Genomic DNA, 20,802 nt, shown 5'->3' with positions numbered 1-20,802 from the left:
AAAACTTTCGTTTCAATTTCTTATGTTATTATAGTTAGGTCTGTTAAGTGAGAGACTTGGAATATGTACAATTTCTACAAAATTTCAATTGTTTCATGGACGTATGCAAAGAGGAAACAACCGTTGCTGCTGTGGTGGCCTTCACTCGTTCAGTTCAACACCAAAGTCCTGCTGGTCGTGTCGTGCTTAGCCACCCAGGTAATAAACTGATGTTTAGCTGTCTAATTTGTAAAAATGATTGTTTTCGCTATTCGCTACATATCGTCAGTCCATTTGTACGAAATGCATAAACAAAGAAAAACGGAAAATGTTCGTACTGACTGCACTGTTTTTCTTTGGTAGGCTAAGTTAGCTAGCTGTCGTATCGTATTAGCTAGTATCGCTAGCTAATTGAAACGTTTGGGTTACAGCTAGAATACATTTGCGTTATGTAGTAGAAATTTTGCAGATTGACGTGTTATACAAAAGGTAAGGCTTTTAGGTAGATGAGTATGTTCTAAAAACGCCTACAACTGGTTGATTTGCTAGAGCTAGTAAGCTAACCAAGTTATCTACTGTTAACGTTGCCCAGCTAGCGACCGTAACTTTAACGCCACCTTGCTAGCTTAGCTAACCTACCGAGTTTTGGTAGCTACTAAGATGAAAATTGAAAGTAACGTTAGTTAAGTGTGGGTTGCAACTAAATGCAACGTTAGTGCTGGCTCTGTTGATGCAATTCAGTATCGCTGTAGTGTTTATATATTATGGTAGCACAGAATATGATGTTTCTAACTGCATTAATGAAGTTGCTTAGTTTATTAATGCATGCATGATTCCGGAGAACTGGTACTCAGTACTAAAAGCTCAAAACTATCAAGCGTTTTGTGATGAGACAGTTTTCCTCTGTCTTCTTACACAGATTACACAGACAGTAATCTCACCAGGCAGAAACAAGGTTTCTAGAACGAGACACCAGAATCAACATGTGACACCTATTACCGTTTCGATTATATATCACCGAGTTCTTGTTGTAGCGACTAAAATTCAGAATGGGACAACTACTGTCTACAGCTTGTTTTTCACCTTTTTCAGTTTAATGTAACTACCCCTCAACCTAAATGTAAGATATGTTGATACTACTGTTGCTAAATAAAAGAGCTTTACTTTTGGCTCCTGTGTTCGTCAGGGAGAGAAGCAGGGCAGCAGTTTAGACACACACTTAATAGATCTTTTAATTAACTACATTAAATATGATTCCATAGTGAATAAATAAGAGTAGTAAATGCCCAGCAGTTTGCACACCAACACATTGGTAGCTAACTGATTTGTTACCTTTGTTATTTCACAATTTGATTCTGGGATTTCGAGTTGCCGTTCTTACAATATCATCAATAAAATTCAGATTTGAAAAAACAATGACTGTAATCATGTTTCTGCAGAGCATACTAACAGCACCAGAGCTGGGAGGCTGGTGGAGCGCTTGAGTGGCTTGTTGATGCTGACAGTTTGCAAATACTAGTGTTGAAATAATGTAATTAAAATAAATTGCATAAACAACAGATACCCATTCTAAATGGTGCATGATCATAGTTTTATTATATAGCAATATCACACTGTCACCGTGCATTTTTAGGCCCAGATCTTTATCATATTTATCTTTTTCTTCGTGTTCTGTGAGAGAAATATGAAACACGTCTTTATTAATGGTTTCATTACGTTATTAATGGTTAGGCAATATGGTAATATTGCATCACAATACTAAGACATTATCATAACATTTAATGAAATGTGCACTTAGTCAGTACTGACAACATGTCTGAAGTGCAATATTTTGTTTTAAAATAACTTTCTTTTCATTCATGACTTTGACAGCTGTCAATCACAGTGTGTTTGTAATTGTAGTGGATTTTTTTTGTACCTTTTTAGTTGTGAAATATGCATCTGGCCTTTGCCTCTTTTAGTTAGATATAGTTTGCTGTTTTTACAGATTAGCTTGTTTTGCCTGATTGCAAAGGTGCAGATATAATGAGTTGTAATTTCAGTCTTTTCAACTTAAGTAAAGTCTCAGCAGATAGCTCTTAATAGAAAGGCACAGTAGGAACCCTCTGATATGTAAAGGGTAATGTTGCACATTGAAGGTCCCATATCCTGCATTTTTTTTTTTTTCTTTTTATCAGATTATTTTAATATTTATTTCATACCAATCGCCATGATTAATTTTTACATGTCAATTTTATCCCATAAATATAAACAGGCTATTTCTGTTACTGTGCTTTTAAGGCTATTTTATGTAAATAATATCTGTTCTGATCAACGACCCTGTATTGTGCTTCATTCAATAAGCAGTTCAGGCTGGAACTCTATAAGGGTGTGAGTGGGTGGACCCAAGCTGCTCCAGGGTGCGCAGGCAGATATATGGAAATGTGTTGGTTTTCATGGCATTACATAAACAATCATTTCAAAGCAGGCTGTTTTTGCAGCTTAGTTTCCATATATGGACTGTATGGACTAGAGAGTCAGTGGTATGTTTTGATACTAAATGTTGCATCAAGCCTTTATTTAAAAAAAAATAAAAAATTAAGCCTTATTAAGGCTATTCCTGTTTCTCAAGTGCAGAAAGAGACCTAGATTGTCGATCAGCCTCTTACATCTTCCTTTTCCATGACGTTTCCTTTGACATTTGGCATTTACCCAGGCGGTCTGCCTGCTCTGTTCTCACTCGCTGAACCAGCTGGTGTGCATTCCTCTTCGCACAGCTCTCACAGTTGCCTGAAAGCCAGAATGAAAATCAGATTCACTGACATCAGGGAAGCACCTGTCATGTTATCTTTAATGGCAACTTTAGACTGTACTAAGCCCCATGCAGTGGATTGCTTGTGCAGTTGATCTCTTCTTCCAGCTTGCTGTTCAGTTAGTTTGCCTTAAAGGAGTAATACAGCCAATTGATCAGTACAGCAAGTCAATCAGCCAAGACATGTTTGGTGTCTGATGTCTTTTTCTTGAGTTTTGCACTGGAGGTACAAGGCTAATGTTGCTAACAAGTAGTTGTAGCTTATACCTGACCAGTTAGCATCAAACTAACTGCCTGAATCATCACAATCTTGCCACAAATGCGTATGTGGTTTCTAACACTGTATGATGTTAGAATGTTTAGGCAACGTTGGGCTACTGTGCTAAAACATCTATTTTATTCATTTTACTGCACTTGTAATGTTTGTTGTATGTAATCAACTGAGTGCTTTTATTCTTCAAACCAACCATGAGAAAAGGACATAGTTGGCAATGAAAAATAGGAAATAATCACACCCCATGAAAAACTGTATTACATTGTATTTCTCTGTAATGCTAATCCAGATAGATGTAGCCTTAGTTTGTTCATTTTGTGTATCAGCATTGACAGATAGTTACATGAGAAATATTGTACATTGGCATTGGTCATAATTCCCACATCAGTTCATCCTGCCTAATTGGTGGGGTATATGCATGGGTGGGCAATACAGCAAAAATACAATCACGACACTTATATGATACAAGATATGCATCACAGTATTCTGTTTTCTTCTGAGGTTTAATACAGTTGAACCTATAATAAGAGTCAGTAGTGACCTATTCTAAAAATATTACCAAAAACTAGTATATGAGTATTTAAAAAAAAAGAGTTTATTTTAAAGTTTCACAACTAAACAGCGCTAATTGTGTTGTCTTTGTAATGAAACATACAGTTGTATGGTATTCTTTAAAGGGTAATTCCACCAAATTCAGTCGTTGGGATGTAAAGAGTCATTCAGAGTGGTTTAATTTGAAATGGCCCTTTTTAGAGAAACTCAACAACTCTGATTTATTTACAGTGGTGGTGATGGGAACCAGGTGTCACAATGTCTACAACACAAATATAGCCGTTTTATTTAGCACCAGTGAACCTATGTGTTTCTTCTAAGAGTTTTTAAATAGAATGCTGATGATGAGCAGCCTGCATGTACCTCTTCACCATGTACATGTTATACACCTAAAACGTATCTCAAAATTATGATAAAACAATGTCTCAGACATTCACTTCCTGTGGGGGAGCTTTCAGACATCTGGTTCCTGTCACCACCACTGCGAACAGTTCTGACTCTGCAAGTTTCTCTAGAATGGAGAAGTTTTAAGTACTGACAAGATCCATGTTATGCATACTGGGGCACAATGTGCCATATCACAATATGATCAGATATAAGCCTGCATTTCCTGTTAGCTACACCAGTCTTGTAGCTCCAGTGCAAAACTTATGAAGCTAAGAAAGCTTAGTTTTTTCCAAACAGTTTTTAAATAAGCCTTTGGCTTCTACACTTCCCTTAGTTTTTATTTGAATTGCACTGCTGTGTTTAGTCTTTTGTTAATCTGTGTTTACAGGTCCACATATGAAACCTGGCTAACTTATAGTGCATTTTCATTGTAGACTGCCTTTTAGAGACACCCTACAGGCAACATTCATCCACTCACTCTGTACCTCGCCCCATCGGAGGCGCAGGGGTAGCAGCAGGGGGCTGTCTGACCAGGCAATATTCAGGCGAGGGAGTGGGAGCTGAGTTCAGAGCGGATTTGTATTTCATTGGTGGACAGGGACACTTCCCCGATCTCAATCTTCTCTCGCTTTACATCACTTCACCGCTCCCCCCAGCACGCTCCAGAAGCATGTTGTTTTACAGGAAGACTTGAAGCTTTAGACTCCAACCAGAGAGCGAACTTTAACATTTATTTTTTGGTTTTGTTTTCACAGCCCTCACCGTTCAGAATGGGGGTGAAAGATCGCCCTCAGTGCTACTTTGATGTGGAAATCAACAGGGAGCCAGGTAAGCTATTATTACTCTGTAGCTCATTGATTGTGTATGTATGCATAAAGAACCAGGCTGTGCAAAGCTAGAGTTTGAAATCTGCTGTATGACCTAGTCAGCTTAAAGGGTTATTCTGTTCTATTTCTTTAGTTTCTGCAAAATTAAATGGTTGTAAAGATTTTAACAAACCGGTATGATGTGAAATGCGCCATTTTAAGAAGGTTACCAAGTCAGAATTGTTTACAGTGGGGGTGATAAGAACCAGCCTCTAAGTGCTCCCTCCTTGAAATCTGTTACATGAAGTGCTTACAAATAGACAGCTTGATACCTGAGACATTGTTTTATGGTAGTTTTGAGTAAAAACTTTGTCCTAACACGTTTTAACCCATTCATGGTGGGAAGGTACACACCGGGCATTAAGAAAAGCATTTTTTTCCAGATGTATCATTATTTTTAGCATTATTAACATTACATATACAAACTCACCAATGTAGGTTCACTGATTGCTTTGTATCGAAAAATAAAATGGCAATATTTATGCTGTGGTTCTTGTCACCACCACTGTAAAGAAATTCAAGTCAAAAAGTTGTTACAATTCATCATTTCACATTGAACCATTCTGAATAACTTTTTATAATTAAACGACTGCATTATGCAGATATTTAGAAAACATATCTACTCAACATATCTCTTTATGCCATTATTGTTAGAATATTGTTAGATTAATAAACTTATTTCTAGACTTTTTCACTTGTCATTTTACCTGGTGAGTCTTATTCCTTAGGTGAATAATTTTGCTCATTTTAAGATACTTTTGCTTGTTTTAACAAACAAGGACTGAAACAAACAAAATTACCTGCCAACTGAACAAAATGGAATGAGGTCCACTAGATAAAATGGCTTAAAATGAGTGAAAATGTCTAGAAATAAATGTATTCATCTTATAATATTCTTACAAATGTTTTAAATAAAAATGTAAATTATTATTTAATAATTGTATTACATGAATATATACAGAGTAGATTTAAAATGATTTCACTTGCCACCACATCATTTTTTTTTTTTTGCAATTTAGTATATTCAAAGAGTTTGTTTCCCATTTTCCCTGTGAGCTGCTAAGTGCTGAGATCATCTTAACTCTAGAAACAGTGTACAGTTTGATGCTTGCTCTACTACTTAAGCATCATGCTTATGTTAAGATGCTTTCAGGAAACCTAGAGCACTTATTTTGTATATACGAGTCGCTGCAGCTATTGGTCTGCAGTGTTTGTGGAAAACTGCTATTTGTAGAAGTAGCCTCTTTACCTTAGGACAGTTGTAGTCATTGTCAAATATTGCAGACATTCGGTGGGAAAAGGGATTAGCTGTCAGGTAATACACTTACCTTGAACGGCCAGCACTTAGGCCTGTCTGTGTGCCCAGACGTTATACCTGAGTAGACTGTGCTAACGTAATGAAGCCGTAATGTTGCATGTTCATCACCTTCAAGTTTTAAAGTTAGAAGCTATAAAAATACCTTTAATCTGGTGTGTGCTGAAATGCAAGAACTGCATTGTGTGCCGAAAGCTGTTTTAACCGCAGACAAGCTGAATTACGTCAAGGCTCCACCACAGCCCGTTGTTAATTATGTGCTTCATACAGCTCACCTACTGTTCTAAAGTCTAGACCACATTTCAGCACATTATTGTTCTTATGTACTTGCGGTTAAAATGTGTACTTTTTCTCTGAAGGGATTGGAGGCCCTCTGATATAATTAAACGTTTGATATTATGAGTCCTGTAGTGTGAGAAGGTTAGAGATTTACTCAACAAATTATTCAAACAATTGGAGAGCTAGAAGAGCAGACAAAAATGTGAGACGTGAATACACATTGCTTTAACAGCAGAGCACAGAAACAGAAGTGCTGCGTGTAAAACCCAGGCAAATAAGAGCCATTATCATGTTTATAATGAATGGATCTAAACATCAAAGCAATCTCTTTACTATTTCAAGTCAGCTGCCAGTTTGTAGTGAAACATTTCTCCACCTTACAGTGCCAACATTGCTCAACCTAACTTCAATCCCCATTTTGCACGTTTGCTATGCATAAAAGCACAAACAGGTCCAGTTGAGTAAGCTCAGCTTTATTTGTGGCATGTGATCTCACTGGAGGTCTGGAATTTTGAGTTCTTATTCATAGCCTAAACTCGTTGTGTGTGTTACACTTTCTCTTTGCCTAGTCTCCTAGTATGAGCGCCCTCATGACAAAAAGACAAGACATTCTGTGACAAACTGACATTAAGTTTGTGATGCTCTATGTTTAAAATCTGTTAAGATTTTAAAGGTTGTGTAGTGCGTACACAACGCCCAGCTAAAAGAGAACAAACATCAAACATTAGTCACACTTGCCTTCTGGATATTGTTAACAAGCATCAAACAACAAGACATTATTGACCTCAAATTAACAAACACGGCTCACCGCCGCCCTCTACAGACGTTATTGACATCAAATAAACAAACATTACTTGTTGTCGTCCTCTAAAGACGTTATTTACATCAAATAAACAAACATTACTCGTTGTCGTCCTCTAAAGACGTCTTTGACATCAAATAAACAAACGTTGCTCACTGCCGCCCTCTAAAGATGTTACTGACATTAAATAAACAAACACGGCTCACCGCCACCCTCTAAAGACGCTGTTGACCTCAAATAAACAAACATTACTTACCACTGCCCTCTAAAGACGTTATTAATATCAAATAAACATTCACAAACATCATTTCAGAATGGTCTTTACACATTCTAAAGATTTTGATTTGTTAGTTTGCATAAAAACTGTGATAAGTCAAAAGCGTATTTAGGATTGATTACTCTCAGTTCATGCAGTTACCGCTATTCATTAGTGGATGTCATGTTCTAGATCGTCAGTGATGGGTTGTAGATACTAACCTTCAACTAACAGCTGAACATTTCTCTGTCAGCTTAACCTTTAGCTGACCCTAACCTTAGCCTCAGTTGTAACGCTAAGCCTATTCCTAATTGTAACCTTAACCCATTTACAGAGCCTTTATAGAGGACTGTCCAAAACAAACGCATTATGATGCAGTAGGTAAATGAAATGCATTAACTGCAGCCTTTTGCAATAATTGCACTAGGTTAGTCAAACTGGGGTGTTTTCCAGTCTTCATGATTTGTATTCAGTTTATTGTGGTATTAGTCATTAATTACTAATAATGGCATTAATGATATACGTACACATGTTGCCTTTAGACCTTTATTTTCAGAGTTGGTAGTTCATCTTGACTTCTTTGTCAGTTTCATAATACCAGAGGTAATCACTGAATACAAAAAGGCCAACTTTCAGGGTATAAAAAAAATCTTGCTTTAGTCTGTTTAACCAATGAACAAACAGTGCAACCTCACTGTATATGCAGAGGCTTGCAGACCTGTGATAGGTGGTGTTAAGCCCTAGTGATTTAACATGGAATGACCTTTGTAATTTGAATACCCACATATTCCAAAGTAGCAATAGGGTGTTGCCTGTTGCCACAGTGAAACAGACTTAACAGCTGTTACCTACATGCTGAAATGGCCTATGGCTCCACTTAGCCATAGTGTATTTTTATCAAATACTATTCTAGAAGTTATATAGAGGTACAGAATATAGACTTATATTGTCTTAGTTTTGCTTTCTTGTTATTTTTATTGTATTTGTATTTATACTTTTACTTTGTGCATTTTAATGTTTAATTATTAACATAGGCCCTTTTCAGCTATTGCTTTTTTCTGCAATTGTATTGTTTTTATTTTTTGTTATTTTTCCTTTAGTGTTTTTACTTTGTATTGTGAAGCACATTAAGCTTCTATTTAAATGTATGAATGGTGCTATATAAATAAGAATTATCATCATTATTATTATTATTATTATTATTATAATGAGTAGTAGTAGTAGTAGTAGTAGTAGTAGTAGTAGTATTAAGGATGTAATTATACCTTCTTTCCTTGGTTCTAGTTGGACGCATTGTCTTTAAGCTGTTCTCTGACGTTTGTCCAAAGACAAGCAAAAATTTCCTCTGCTTATGTACTGGTAAGTATGTATATATTATAACAATCCTTTTTTATGATGTGTGCTTATTTTAGTTTCTATTAAGTGAGCATTGCTAGCTACACATAAGATAGGTCCATTTAAGGGTCTGTATCATAGAAACCCAGTTTCCCTCCCTTTTTTGACATACTTTTAAATATTTAGTTTCAAAACATCCATACAGTCCACACCATTTTGATTCAATTTGTTTTGTGTTGTTGTAAAAACAACGTATTTACAGCTGCGTATTCACAGTAGAGATGGAGTGTATGGGCCCTTTTAAAAGAAGACAGAGAGGCTGATGGACAGAAAATGTTTCAAGCTTTTAAATTTATAATGAAGTCACTATAAAAGTGTTTCCCTCACCATAAAATGCATTTCCAAGAAATATAATATCTGTACTGGCACAATCAGATTTGGTGAATCAGGCTTGGACAGTGACACGGATTGCAGAAATGTTCACACTGTAAAAGACTTCAGCAGAACCCCTCCTGAGTTAAGCAACACAATATTTGTTGCGTCTTAAGCAGTGACTTGCTGACAGCACTGAGAGACGAATCGTATTTTGTGCAGATATTTGTGCCTGCGCTCTATGAAGAGGGTGCGTGCTGAACTTCAAAACACAGTTCCTGGTTTGATCTATACCTGGATCATTTCCAAGTTGAGGGAAGGGACTGTGACTTTAGTTAGGAAGGTGAAACTAGCCTACTGACTTTTGGCTTCAAAACAGTTATAGCTTCAGAGATGTAGCCGTACCGTCAGCCCACGATTCAATTCGAGTCACGGTTCTGGGTTCAGTATCTTCAAATTTGAATGAAATGAAATGATGTCTGTAATCAGGTTTCACAACTTACTAGTGACTCTAGAGTGGTGGCACAGTGCTGGATAGAGTTGTTTATTGGTGCTGATAGTGTGCAAACCTTAGTGTTCAATCAATGCAGTAGTATTATTTATTGTTGTAATTAAAAAAAATGCCTGTTCTCCACATCGTCAAGAGTTTTGTATTGCGATATCATTCACAATGCACTGTTATACTCATTATTTGATGCCCTGTTCTTCATCTTGTGTTCAGGATGTTTTAAAATGAAATATGAGTTCACAGCATTTAACAGACAATTATGGGAGTCATGATTACTTGATTAAAATTGGTTAAAATTGACCTTTTCTATGATTTTTTTTTTTTTTTTTTTGGTTTCATAAGTCAGTATTGTTTTGTCCCATTTGCTAATGTGCTTCTGCACTGTTTAAGGTGTAACAGGAAACATTGAACAAGACGTTGGTGCAAAACCAGCTAAATTCAGCCTTGTAGATTTAACACTGGTAGTATTTTTGATAAAGAGTTGTAGGCTATCGAAATATCCTACCTAGAGGTTTTATTCATGGGCATACCTAGAAATATGCACCACAGTAGGGCATTTTGGTAAGGTAGCACAACTCGTCAGAATACCACCACAGCCTGCCTTACTTTTGTGTAGCTTAGGCATTATTAAGACTCTTCAACGATGATTCAGAAGATTCAGTGATATTCAGGAGAAAAATATCCACAGGACAAAACAGATCAGGTTCTGAACATTTTTATTTAACATGGGGTGCAAGAGAAATCAAGGAATCAAGTTTAGACCTGGAGCTCCTTATATGGGCATAATGTGGACTACAGAATGCCACATAACTACAGTGGTCTATTTGGATACAAAGGACATCCTTATACCAAGTTCATTATCACTTAAAGATTGAGGGAAAACTGCTGAAATCTAATTATTTCACTTGTTTGCAGGTGAAAAGGACACTGGAAAAACTACAGGGAAAAAATTGTGTTACAAAGGCTCTACATTCCATCGAGTAGTTAAGAACTTCATGATCCAAGGGGGAGATTTCACTGAAGGTATGTCAAACATTTACCTGTTATTATTGTTTTATTAACTTGATATGAAATGGAATTTCAAAAATGATACCTCAAGATGCCTTCGGTATTCAGAAGTGCACACATGCTGTTCTAATACACTTACACAAAGGTTCTGTGTCTGCAAATGAAGCCTGTTATTTTGATTTGCTCAGGCAACGGAAGAGGAGGAGAGTCCATATACGGAGGTTACTTTGAAGGTAAACAGCTGTAAAGCCTTATTAAACCCCTCCCCTTCTACTTCTTATAAACGTTTTTTTTTTCTCTGTTTTAAGTACTGCATGAACAAGAGTTTGCATGAGCAGCTCATGCATGGATAATAGACATTATTTCTACTTCTGTAGTTTTGGTTGTCCTTTTACTGACTTCTGTTTCTGTAATTTTTTTACAATGGGTTTCTCTCTGACTCAGCATGGAGGTTAGGGATATTTCTTTATTGAAAAATCCAGACTCTTCCTGCCTAAATTTTTCAACATATTCTTTTATTTATAGAGATTGTGGTCTTTTGCAAAATGAAAAGGTAAGAGATGTGCACAGTGCAGTAACACAATCTAAACACTGTCTCCCCTCCTTCCCTCCGTAATATGACCCAGGGTTTAAGCGTCTGCAGTGCACACATGAATGTCCTGACTCTTGAGCTCTTGAGTTTCACTGGATTTTATTTGCCTTTTCTCTTCAAGCTTAGTCAGCTGTGCCTTTTTATTTGTGGCAAAATCGTAGAAATTAGAAATAAATCCGGATGGGGTGCCAGAGGCAGCATTTTTTTGCTGCTTATACAATTAAATACTAAAAACATCCAGCATGTTTCAGCCTAATCTCTGTCTGTCGCATCTGTAGCGTACAGTTGGAAATAATTACCCGTGACAACAACTACAACCCACTGATGCAAAACCCTGTTGACTCAAAACTCTGATAATAGAAGCCAGTGAGCAGCTACTGAATTCTATTAGTAATTTCTCAAGTTTGACCGCAAAAGACCAGCCATTACTTTATGTCCACTGCCTATAAAACAAAGTGGATTGCTTCAGATGCAGTGGACAAGCCAGCGGGAGGTGATCGAGGGTCTGCTGATTTCCTTTTACATTTGAAACATGACTAACACACCCATAACTCAGGCGCTCAGCTAAATGAGCTAGCATTAGCACGGTTTGCACTGCTTGTTTGTTGTGTTATCTAGCTTATTTGTGGTAAACTAGTATAATGGTTATTAGAGTTTTCTGTTGTTTTTCTTATTTTTTTTTTTTTTTTCTTTTCAAAAAACATGGAAACATGTTAAACTTATTGCCCATGATAATCAACATTGTGGTAGAGATGCTGGAGATAGAGATTAGGTTGAAAAGCATTGCACACACTGTTTTTCACATTAAGTAGTTTATAGCACTTCAGAATGAAATTATCCAAAATTAGAGACCCTCATCAACATGTAGAGTTTTTTTTTCCCTGTAGCCTTCCAGCTTACTCGTATAATAAAGTACTTTAGTCAGCTTTTGTCATGGAGCAGTAACACTGATGTCAGAGGGAAGACTGCTCTTTGTTTGAATCCCTTTCCTCAAAACTCAGCCAATAAAGCAGTTGGCCAGCACTCAGTCTCTTCTCTTTGTCCGTATCTCTCTCCAACAGATGAGAACTTTATTCTCAAACATGACAGAGCATTCCTCTTGTCCATGGCCAACCGCGGCAAAGACACCAACGGTTCCCAGTTTTTCATGTGAGTATAACTAAAGTATAGAGGGGGAGAGAGAAAGAGTGAGGTTGAAACATCATTCATGTAAATGTGCATCACCAGATTGTTTGCTTACCATTTAATGTGACTGACTGGTCAGTATTAAATGGCACATTTTGTATGTAGCTTGAATTTATTTATTTATTTAATATACAGTATGATGGCCTCTATGGAAAACGCCACTTTCACTTATTGAAAAAGCTCTTTAGTGCAGTATTAGATGTACACACAGTTGTATCTCTTGCAGTATCACACAAAGCACATAAACAATTGGGCTCCTGAACTAGGAGTCATAGTTTTCTTTCCCATTTTCATTAAAGGGGAAAAAAATCATCATAATTCATTCAGTAAGATGTAAACAAAGTCATTCAGAGTAATATGATGTGAAATGTGCTGTTCTAGCAGAACATACGTTGTCAGAATTATTCACAGTGGTGGTGATGGGAACCAAACGTCTGAATTGTGTAGTTCTTCTGAAAACTCTGTCACAGTAAGCTATAACATGAAAGCTGCCTGATACTTGAGACATTGTTTTAGAACAGTTTTGAGGTTTTGGCATCAAATGTATTTATGACAGGGAGATACACTGTAAAAATCAGTTTGTCAGTTCAACCTAAAAAATACTTACTGTAACAAAAAAAAACATTTTAATTAATCATCTAAGTTTAATAAAACTAGTTAATTTGCTTGTTATGTGAAATATATATATTTTTTGTTTGAACTGATGAACCATACAGTGTACACATATTGTACTATATTGTTCATGTACAGTACCAAAAAATGACTATATTTGCACTGTCAACATTGTGACCCCTGGTTCCTGTCATCAACACTGTGTAAGAAAATCTTCAATATGTTTTTCTACGGTGCACCAATTCATATCAAACCACACTGAATAACTTTGCTTGCATCTCAACCACTGAATTATACAGAAATTTTGAAAAATTGAAATTTCACTTGACCCATGGTCTTAATGTTAAAGGTGGCTAACTGGAAACTTAGTGCAATGGATAAGTTACTTACTCTTGCATCCCATTAGAAAGGCACAAGTTTTACTGTACATTTTCATGCTGTAACATTTGCCAAATATCCTTCTGTCCCTTTTTTTTCCTCTTATTTCTTTTGGCGACACTGCATACGGTATATATATGTGTGATGCAGGTGCCCTCAACATCATTTCTTCTTTCCCTTCTCAGTGTGTTTAGAAATATATTACAAAAAAAATCTTGGACTCCTTTTTTTGCCTACAAATGTATTACAATTTTTCTCTTGCCGTTTTTGTGTAAAATTTGCAGAAACTCTAGCATCCTGCTCTACCAAGGTAAAGTGTCTCTCCAAGGCTGTGCTTATCTCTCCTGACTGTATTTCTGATTGTTCTTGCTAGTATTTGCCACGTTTTATTTTTGGACTGATATATGTTTAATTTGGTAAACCTTTCACTCCTAATGTTGAGAAATTGAGACTTGATCTCTTAACTCTTGACAGTTTTATGAGACCTCCAATAGCAGTGATGTTTAGGATCACTGCTGGATTGTTTATTCCCTCTACTATTAAGTAGCATTCATTTCAGCTATTGTGTGAAAGCATAGAATTACGTTCCTAGTATCCTGTAGTGTCTGCAAGGAGATATGGATAATATTTATTTGCATACTGGTTCAAATAGACCAGCTACACCACCCATCGTTAATTAGGAATAATTGTCAAGCTTTTTATGCTGTGTACACTGTGCTGGTTGTGAATGTTTCACTTTCTGAAGAAAGATATTATGGTACCTGTTGTGTGTAGAACCAGTTTTCCACTTAATGATTGACTGCACGTGAGTTGTGAGACTTGTGTTTTCCTTAGCATTTAATCGTTCTTCACTTTCTCTCTCTTTTTCACATGTATGGACTGATCTTGTGCGGCTTTCTTTATGTAATTTCTCCAAAAACAGAACTACCAAACCAGCACCACATCTTGATGGGTAATTTTACATTCATTATCAGAAAGCACAGTTGTTAATTTGATTACAACTGAAGAATGCTATCACTTGATGTTTCATGTTGAGCACATCTCATCTTGTTTAAATATAGAGTTCATGTGGTCTTTGGGCTGGTCATCTCTGGTTTTGAAGTGATAAAAAGAATCGAGGGCCTGAAGACTGACTCTGCCAGCAGACCCTACGCTGATGTCAGAGTGATCGACTGTGGGCAGCTGATTACAAAATCTGCTAATGATGGTAAGATTGTCCCTTATATTTTGTTAGCCTTGGGTGAAAATGGGTACAAACCAAGATGGTGCCTTCAATGGTACATCTTATGTATCATTACTTAGGGAACATACAACAGTTTGCAGTTTTCCCATACATCAAAAGTTCAGTCTTAGAAGTTGGTTGCATTTTCTGCTTGCCTCAATCCAGTTAACCCCAAACACATTGTTATTTTGAGGTCTGGATTTGAGGTGACCAATCAACACCAGAAGTCTGATCGGTGAATTTACAAACATCTACCTTTACAGTGCTTTTTTTCTGACACCATACATAGAATTGTGTCATCAGACAAAGACATCCCTAAAGAGAACCTAATTACCTTAGTAATGCAGGGTGGACATTACACAATGAAAACAGCTTTCAGAAGAAAAGGTAAAATTAATAATACAGCCTTTTGGAATATGGCTGTTTATGTTGTACGCAGTGCCTACAGAAAAATGGTCAAAACAAAATGTATCTGAACTCTGCTATACTTGCTGTTGAGTGTTTTGTTAATATTGGTGGTGTCTTCTGAAGTACTGGAACGCAAGAAAAGGAAGGTTTTCCATTCTGAGGATGACTCGCCGAGTTCTTCAGAGTCACACTACTCCTCATTTGAGTCTGGAGAAGAATCTGATGAAAAGTATACGCGCAGAAAGAAGAAAACCAGCTCCAAGAGCAAACACTCAAAGAGGAGAAGGAAAGATGTAGAGAAGACTGAGAAACAGCATGAAAAAATGACCGTTCAGAAATGGTTGGTGTTTCCAGTTTTTGTCTTCACTGGTCAGTTCTAGAGCTTATTCAGGGTACTAAGTTGCTCTACATGCTTTACTGGCTCTTCCACAGTCCTGCTGAGCGAGAGATGGCAGAGGAAGAGGATGGAGAGAAGGAGCAGAATGTGAAGAGAGAGAAACCTGTGGTTCGACCAGAGGAGATCCCGCCTGTGCCAGAGAACCGCTTCCTGCTTCGTCGAGATGTGCCAGTCCAGGAAGAGACAACTGACCTGTGAGTCTCTTTAGTATAGCAGTCAGTAGGGCATTAAGGAGGCAACATTTAAAATAGAAAATGTGTGTTTCTTTTTTCATGATAAATTGGTTAAATTTCTCACTTTCTCACTCTTATCTTGGCTTGACTTTTTATTTTAGGACTGAACAGGAGACAGCAACAGCCCCCAGTGACCCCAAGCCAGCGGTCACAAAATCTGGACGGAAGCTCAAAGGCCGTGGGACCATGGTATGACCTGTCCCAAATAGTTACGAGACACAAGAAAAAAAGAGTTGAGGGGGTTCACGTTGTTTTTTTTCTGGAAGTGAAAAAATGCATTTTGGAACACTGCTTGTGGCTTTGTGCCTCACTGTTGATAATCGACAATAGTATCATATTGTAACTGTCAGTCCGCTTTGCTACCTAGCTGTCATTTCAATATGTGCTGGCGGAAAGCACTTTCCCTTTTACAAAGTGATCTACCATTAACTGGCAAGTGTTTAGACAAAAACAATTTTGGTTGGTTTTTCCCATGAAATCAAAACGTTAAGGGTACTTGGCGACTTCAGTCCTTACTGAAGGTCGACTTTCCTTTTGATTTGACAGGTCAGCAATGGAAGGATGTACGATGGTTGACTGCTTCAGGTTGAATTTTTTTCAGCTCCTGGCATCGAGTGCTTCACACAAAAGATAGATGCATGGGGCTCATCATGTTTATGCAAAACGTGTCTCCCATTGAAAATAATAGAAAAAAAGACTCACAGTGTTCATCCCCCTAACATTGTTGTTTTAATGAGTTTCAACAAAGATTGAGTCCAGTCACAATGTAAAATCTGCCATTTTATTTCTCTTACTCTGTTTTTCCTCTTTGTGTATCCTTTTCTGAGCCTCTAGTATATTTACCTATTACTTACATTATTTCTTGCCTTTACTGCTTCTATTTGATTTTGAGCTGTTAGATTCATTTTGAACTTCCTCAAACATAAACCTCCCTGGACCCAAGGTGATCAGAGAAATCTAAGATGTATGGAGAAAATGTGAGAGAATAAAGGGAGTTATAGTCTGCATAGCAGTCAGTGAGCCTGGATTTATTTTTTTATTTTTTATTTTTTTTGCTTTGCAGAGGTACCATACCCCTCCTCGGTCAAAGTCCCGGTCTGAGTCTGAGGAAGAAAGAGGGAGCAGTGAGACTCCTCCACACTGGAAAGAGGAGATGCAAAGAACAAAGACTTACCAGCCTCCCAGTGTAGAGAAATGGAGCAAAGGAGAAAAGTAAAGCATTTAATTATTCTGTATACAGATTAAACTAGCGCTCAGGTAAATAATAAAGGTTTGTCTGTTAACTGAAGCTATTACTTGTCTTTTAACTAATAACTATGGGACATGTATATTGCTATAGCTAAGTCAAGACAGATGGGAATCAGTTTTAAGTTAACTATAAAAGTATGACTTAAAATGATGACATTTCACAAAGTTCAAGTCTTAGCTTGTATGTAATAATTTACATTTATTGGATTGAAGATAATGATGAAGACTTGACTGTTGTTTAACAGATGGGATGACAGAAGTGACACGCCATGGTCACGGTCAAGGTCCCGTGAGCGTTCCTCAGGTCAGAGCTCAGACCGCTCTATCCAACACCACCGACACAAGAAGGAAAAGAAAAAAGCCAAACGAAAAAAGAAGGCAAAGAAACGGAAACATTCAAAGAAACATAAAAAGAACAAATTTAAAGAGGCTTCACTTTCAGAGGGAGAGAGGTCTATGTCGTCTAGTAGGAGGTCAAGACTCTCCAGCCATTCTGAGAGGAGATCTTATTCACACTCTCGCTCTCCATCCACTTCACGCCACTCATGTAGAACTTATAGATCAGGGTCAAACAGGAGGCGCTTCTCATCACGTTCATCTAGAGATACCCAATCTTATTCTTGTTCAAGAGGCAGGTCCTATTCCAGAAGTCGCTCAAGGTCTGAAAGTAGGTTTAGATCCTCCTCAAGGTCCAGGTCTAGGAGTCAATCTGGACGGTCTATTACAAGATCCAGGTCACATTCTCGCTCTATGTCTGGGTATAGGACGAGATCCAGGAGCAGATCTAGGTCCAGGTATAGGACTCCATCCCCACATTACAGAAAAAAATCAAGATCCCCTAAACGAGCAAAGCTGAATGAGGGCAGTACACAGAAGATTAACAAAACTTTACCCACCACTACTCAAACTGTAGAATCAAAAGCACCTCCAGCAACTTCTTCTGAGGGGGCCCCTGTGCTGCCTTTGAGTGACAGCCCGCCACCATCCCGATGGAAACCAGGACAGAAGCCCTGGAAACCCTCTTATGTCCGGATTCAAGAGATCAAGGCAAAGACAGACTCCACTTATCTTGAAAGCAGAACACCAGGCGTGGATCTTGAGAGGGAACCTCTGTCCACTTTTCAGAGTCAGGTGGAGGATCCCAATAGTGCAAGGCAACATGGTGCTAATAACAAGCAACCTGATAGTCTCCTACATAGACGATCATCCAGAAGTCAATCATCTAGTCGATCGAGAAGCACGAGTCACTCAAGATATCAGTCCACATCACCTGGCCAGTACAACCACAGGTCTTCTTCTTCTTCCTCCTCTTCCAGAAGGTCAAACTCTCATGATTCATATAGGAAAAGGTCTTCAGAGAAGAGGGGGAAACGTCATCATAGATCTCATAGAAAGAGCCGAAAGAGAGCCAAGAATGTAGTACGTAGCCATGCCAAAAAAGGTGCATCTCTCTCTCACTCAGATGACGACACTGAAGCTATGCACAGTCCCATCAACCAGCAGAATAGTTCTGAGGTACAAGAAAATGCACTAGATCCAGTGTCAGATCATGGCTCTAAGACAGATCGAGCAAAGAATCTCAATGTAGACAAAACCTCTCACGTTGTTCTTAAAAAGAGTAAAACTGGATCCGGATGGGAAAGTGATGGGGATAATTTGAGCAAACTGAGCTCTGTTGATGTGCAAAATGCAACTCAAATTTGTTCTAAAATGGAAGGTGGACTTTCTGAAATGCAAAAGAAGATGATTTTGGCACAATGTTGGGAGTCTGAAAGTGACTCTGAAATGCCAGAATCAAAGACTATGGTCAGTGAAACTAAACATGTTTCAGACAAGGAAGAGGGGGAAGCAAGTTCAGAATCTGAAAGTGAAGCACCTGCAGGGCTGTGCAACAAGCCAAACCAAGTCTCCAGGGTATCAGAAGAATTTAAAAGCATTGAGGAACATTCTGATGACTATACAAAGGCGGAAAAGCACAAGAGCAAGAAGGCTAAGCGGAAGCACAAGCACAAGAGGAGAAACTCTGACAGGCCTGGCTCTCATCGATTAAAGACCAAAACCAAAAAGTCCAAGAAGAAGCACCAAAAGCCAAAGGAGACATTTCACTGGCAGCCTCCTCTAGAGTTTGGTGAGGAAGGGGAGGAGGACGATTCACTTGCTCAGGTGAAGCATAGAGACCTTAGACAGGAAGGTACTGACAATGAAGAGCCCACAAGATCAGTAAAGGTTATGCAGATGAAATCTCAAGATTTTAAAAACAAGGATCATGAGAAGGTGACAGAGGATTCATCTAAAGAACATTGTTTAGCTGTGGAAGCCCCTTATTCTATGAACATGCCTAAAAGCAGGCAACTGAGGCTAAACATTCAGGTAGTGAAGAAAACAGCACAAGATCCGCAGATCAATTTAAGTCAGTCAAATGCTAAAGCACAGCATGCCCAAAACCAACTGAAAGATAATGATGACACAGAGGCTTGTACCCCAGAGACCAACACAGAGCCACCAGGACCTGATTTGAAAACTTTTGCTAAGGATGGCAATCCACCTCAAACAGATCAAAAAGCCTTAGTTACAATACCGCCTGTTGTAACTCATTCCAACCAACCAGGAGAAACGCAGTCTGGAAATGTTGCTGTACCAGTTGATACAAAATGGAAGCCTTTAAAAGGCATGACTCCAGTACAGACAGTCAGTGCAGGTTCATTAGATATGAAAGTCAACAAGGCACAGCAAGCTGAGAGCAAGACCCAAGGTCTCAAGATTGAGATCAAGAGCAAAAGCAGAGTCCGGCCAGGGTCCCTTTTTGACGAAGTGCGGAAAACTGCTCGGTTAAACCAGCGGCCCAGAAATCAGGACAGTTCCAGTGAAGAGGACCCTCCTCCTGCAACAGGAGAGCAACCTGTATCACACAAACACTCTCGGAGCAAGTCCCGTTCCGTGTCCAGTCCCAGGTCTCGACATAGACGCAGGTCTCATTCGTACACCTCCAGAAGTAGGTCCAGAAGCTCCAGCTATTCTTCCAGGTACATGTGGTTTCAAGATTTGGATGTTATTTTCATTTAACATGTATACATGTATTCGTACTCGCATGAGGATTTACACAGTGCTACATGAGTTTAAGAATGTGTTCCATTGGTTGCAATGTATGGTGAGCTGTTCTTGGGATTGTATCTCTGTCCTCGCAGGAGCTACAGTAGAAGTAGAAGCAGAAGGAGATACAGTAGAGATCGTTCTCGGAGTAGTAGCTACCATAGCTATCGCAGGTAAGTGCGAATGATGTCATTACTGTGATATGCTTGTTAATGAAATAACGTGATAAATAATTAACGGCACAGTTTTTTTATTGTAGTTTGGCCCTTCAGAACATTGTAATGAATGTCTGGGATTGGGCTTCCAGGGTTATAGCTCTGAACCTTATAATGTAAATATAATTTTTGAATGATTCTGTTCCTAAGATCCAACAAATATTTCTGAATTGCTGCACATTTTGTTCATGGGTGAATCGTTATATTGAATAAAACAAGTAGCATCTGCTTATGGGACAGTATCCCAAAACAGTCCTGCAGTGAACTGGGCTGAGCCCCAGATCTTTACATGTCCAGCCAACGCCCCTGGTGCAGGATGAATCCCAGCTGCAGTCACTCTGAATGTTATGATATAATCCGTGAATGTTACCCCCTCATTTATAATGCTGGGCAGTGCTGAGTAGCAATAGCAAACTGTAAAGCTCCAGTTGGAGAGCCTTCATCATGACAAAAAAATGAACAAGAGCAAGATGACTACAGTCGTTGAGGACATGGCAC

At 38.3% G+C, this 20,802-nt stretch overlaps 1 protein-coding gene across 2 annotated transcripts in view; it reads left to right on the top strand.

Moving 5' to 3' along the window:
- Nucleotides 1–73: 73 nt before the first annotated feature.
- nktr (natural killer cell triggering receptor) overlaps nt 74–20,802 on the top strand; it is a 23,450-nt gene continuing 2,721 nt past the window's right edge. The window contains exons 1-14 of one of the 2 annotated variants that reach the window (XM_017717470.2): nt 74–198; nt 4,739–4,811; nt 8,786–8,860; nt 10,632–10,739; nt 10,913–10,957; nt 12,378–12,465; nt 14,414–14,443; nt 14,553–14,698; nt 15,245–15,461; nt 15,554–15,712; nt 15,853–15,940; nt 16,815–16,963; nt 17,245–20,022; nt 20,185–20,262. In XM_017717470.2, the coding sequence (XP_017572959.2) occupies nt 4,754–4,811; nt 8,786–8,860; nt 10,632–10,739; nt 10,913–10,957; nt 12,378–12,465; nt 14,414–14,443; nt 14,553–14,698; nt 15,245–15,461; nt 15,554–15,712; nt 15,853–15,940; nt 16,815–16,963; nt 17,245–20,022; nt 20,185–20,262 (4,019 nt within the window). In that variant the 5' untranslated portion in view covers nt 74–198; nt 4,739–4,753. Of the gene's footprint in view, nt 199–4,738; nt 4,812–8,785; nt 8,861–10,631; nt 10,740–10,912; nt 10,958–11,249; nt 11,278–12,377; nt 12,466–14,413; nt 14,444–14,552; nt 14,699–15,244; nt 15,462–15,553; nt 15,713–15,852; nt 15,941–16,814; nt 16,964–17,244; nt 20,023–20,184; nt 20,263–20,802 lie in introns of those variants that run through there. The other variant, XM_017717479.2, reaches the window with a different exon arrangement.

Source organism: Pygocentrus nattereri, chromosome 24, assembly GCF_015220715.1.
Source record: "Pygocentrus nattereri isolate fPygNat1 chromosome 24, fPygNat1.pri, whole genome shotgun sequence".
NCBI classification, from domain to species: domain Eukaryota; kingdom Metazoa; phylum Chordata; class Actinopteri; order Characiformes; family Serrasalmidae; genus Pygocentrus; species Pygocentrus nattereri.
The sequence above is the reverse complement of the archived record's forward strand: the minus strand, read 5'-3'. Positions and strand labels throughout refer to the sequence as shown.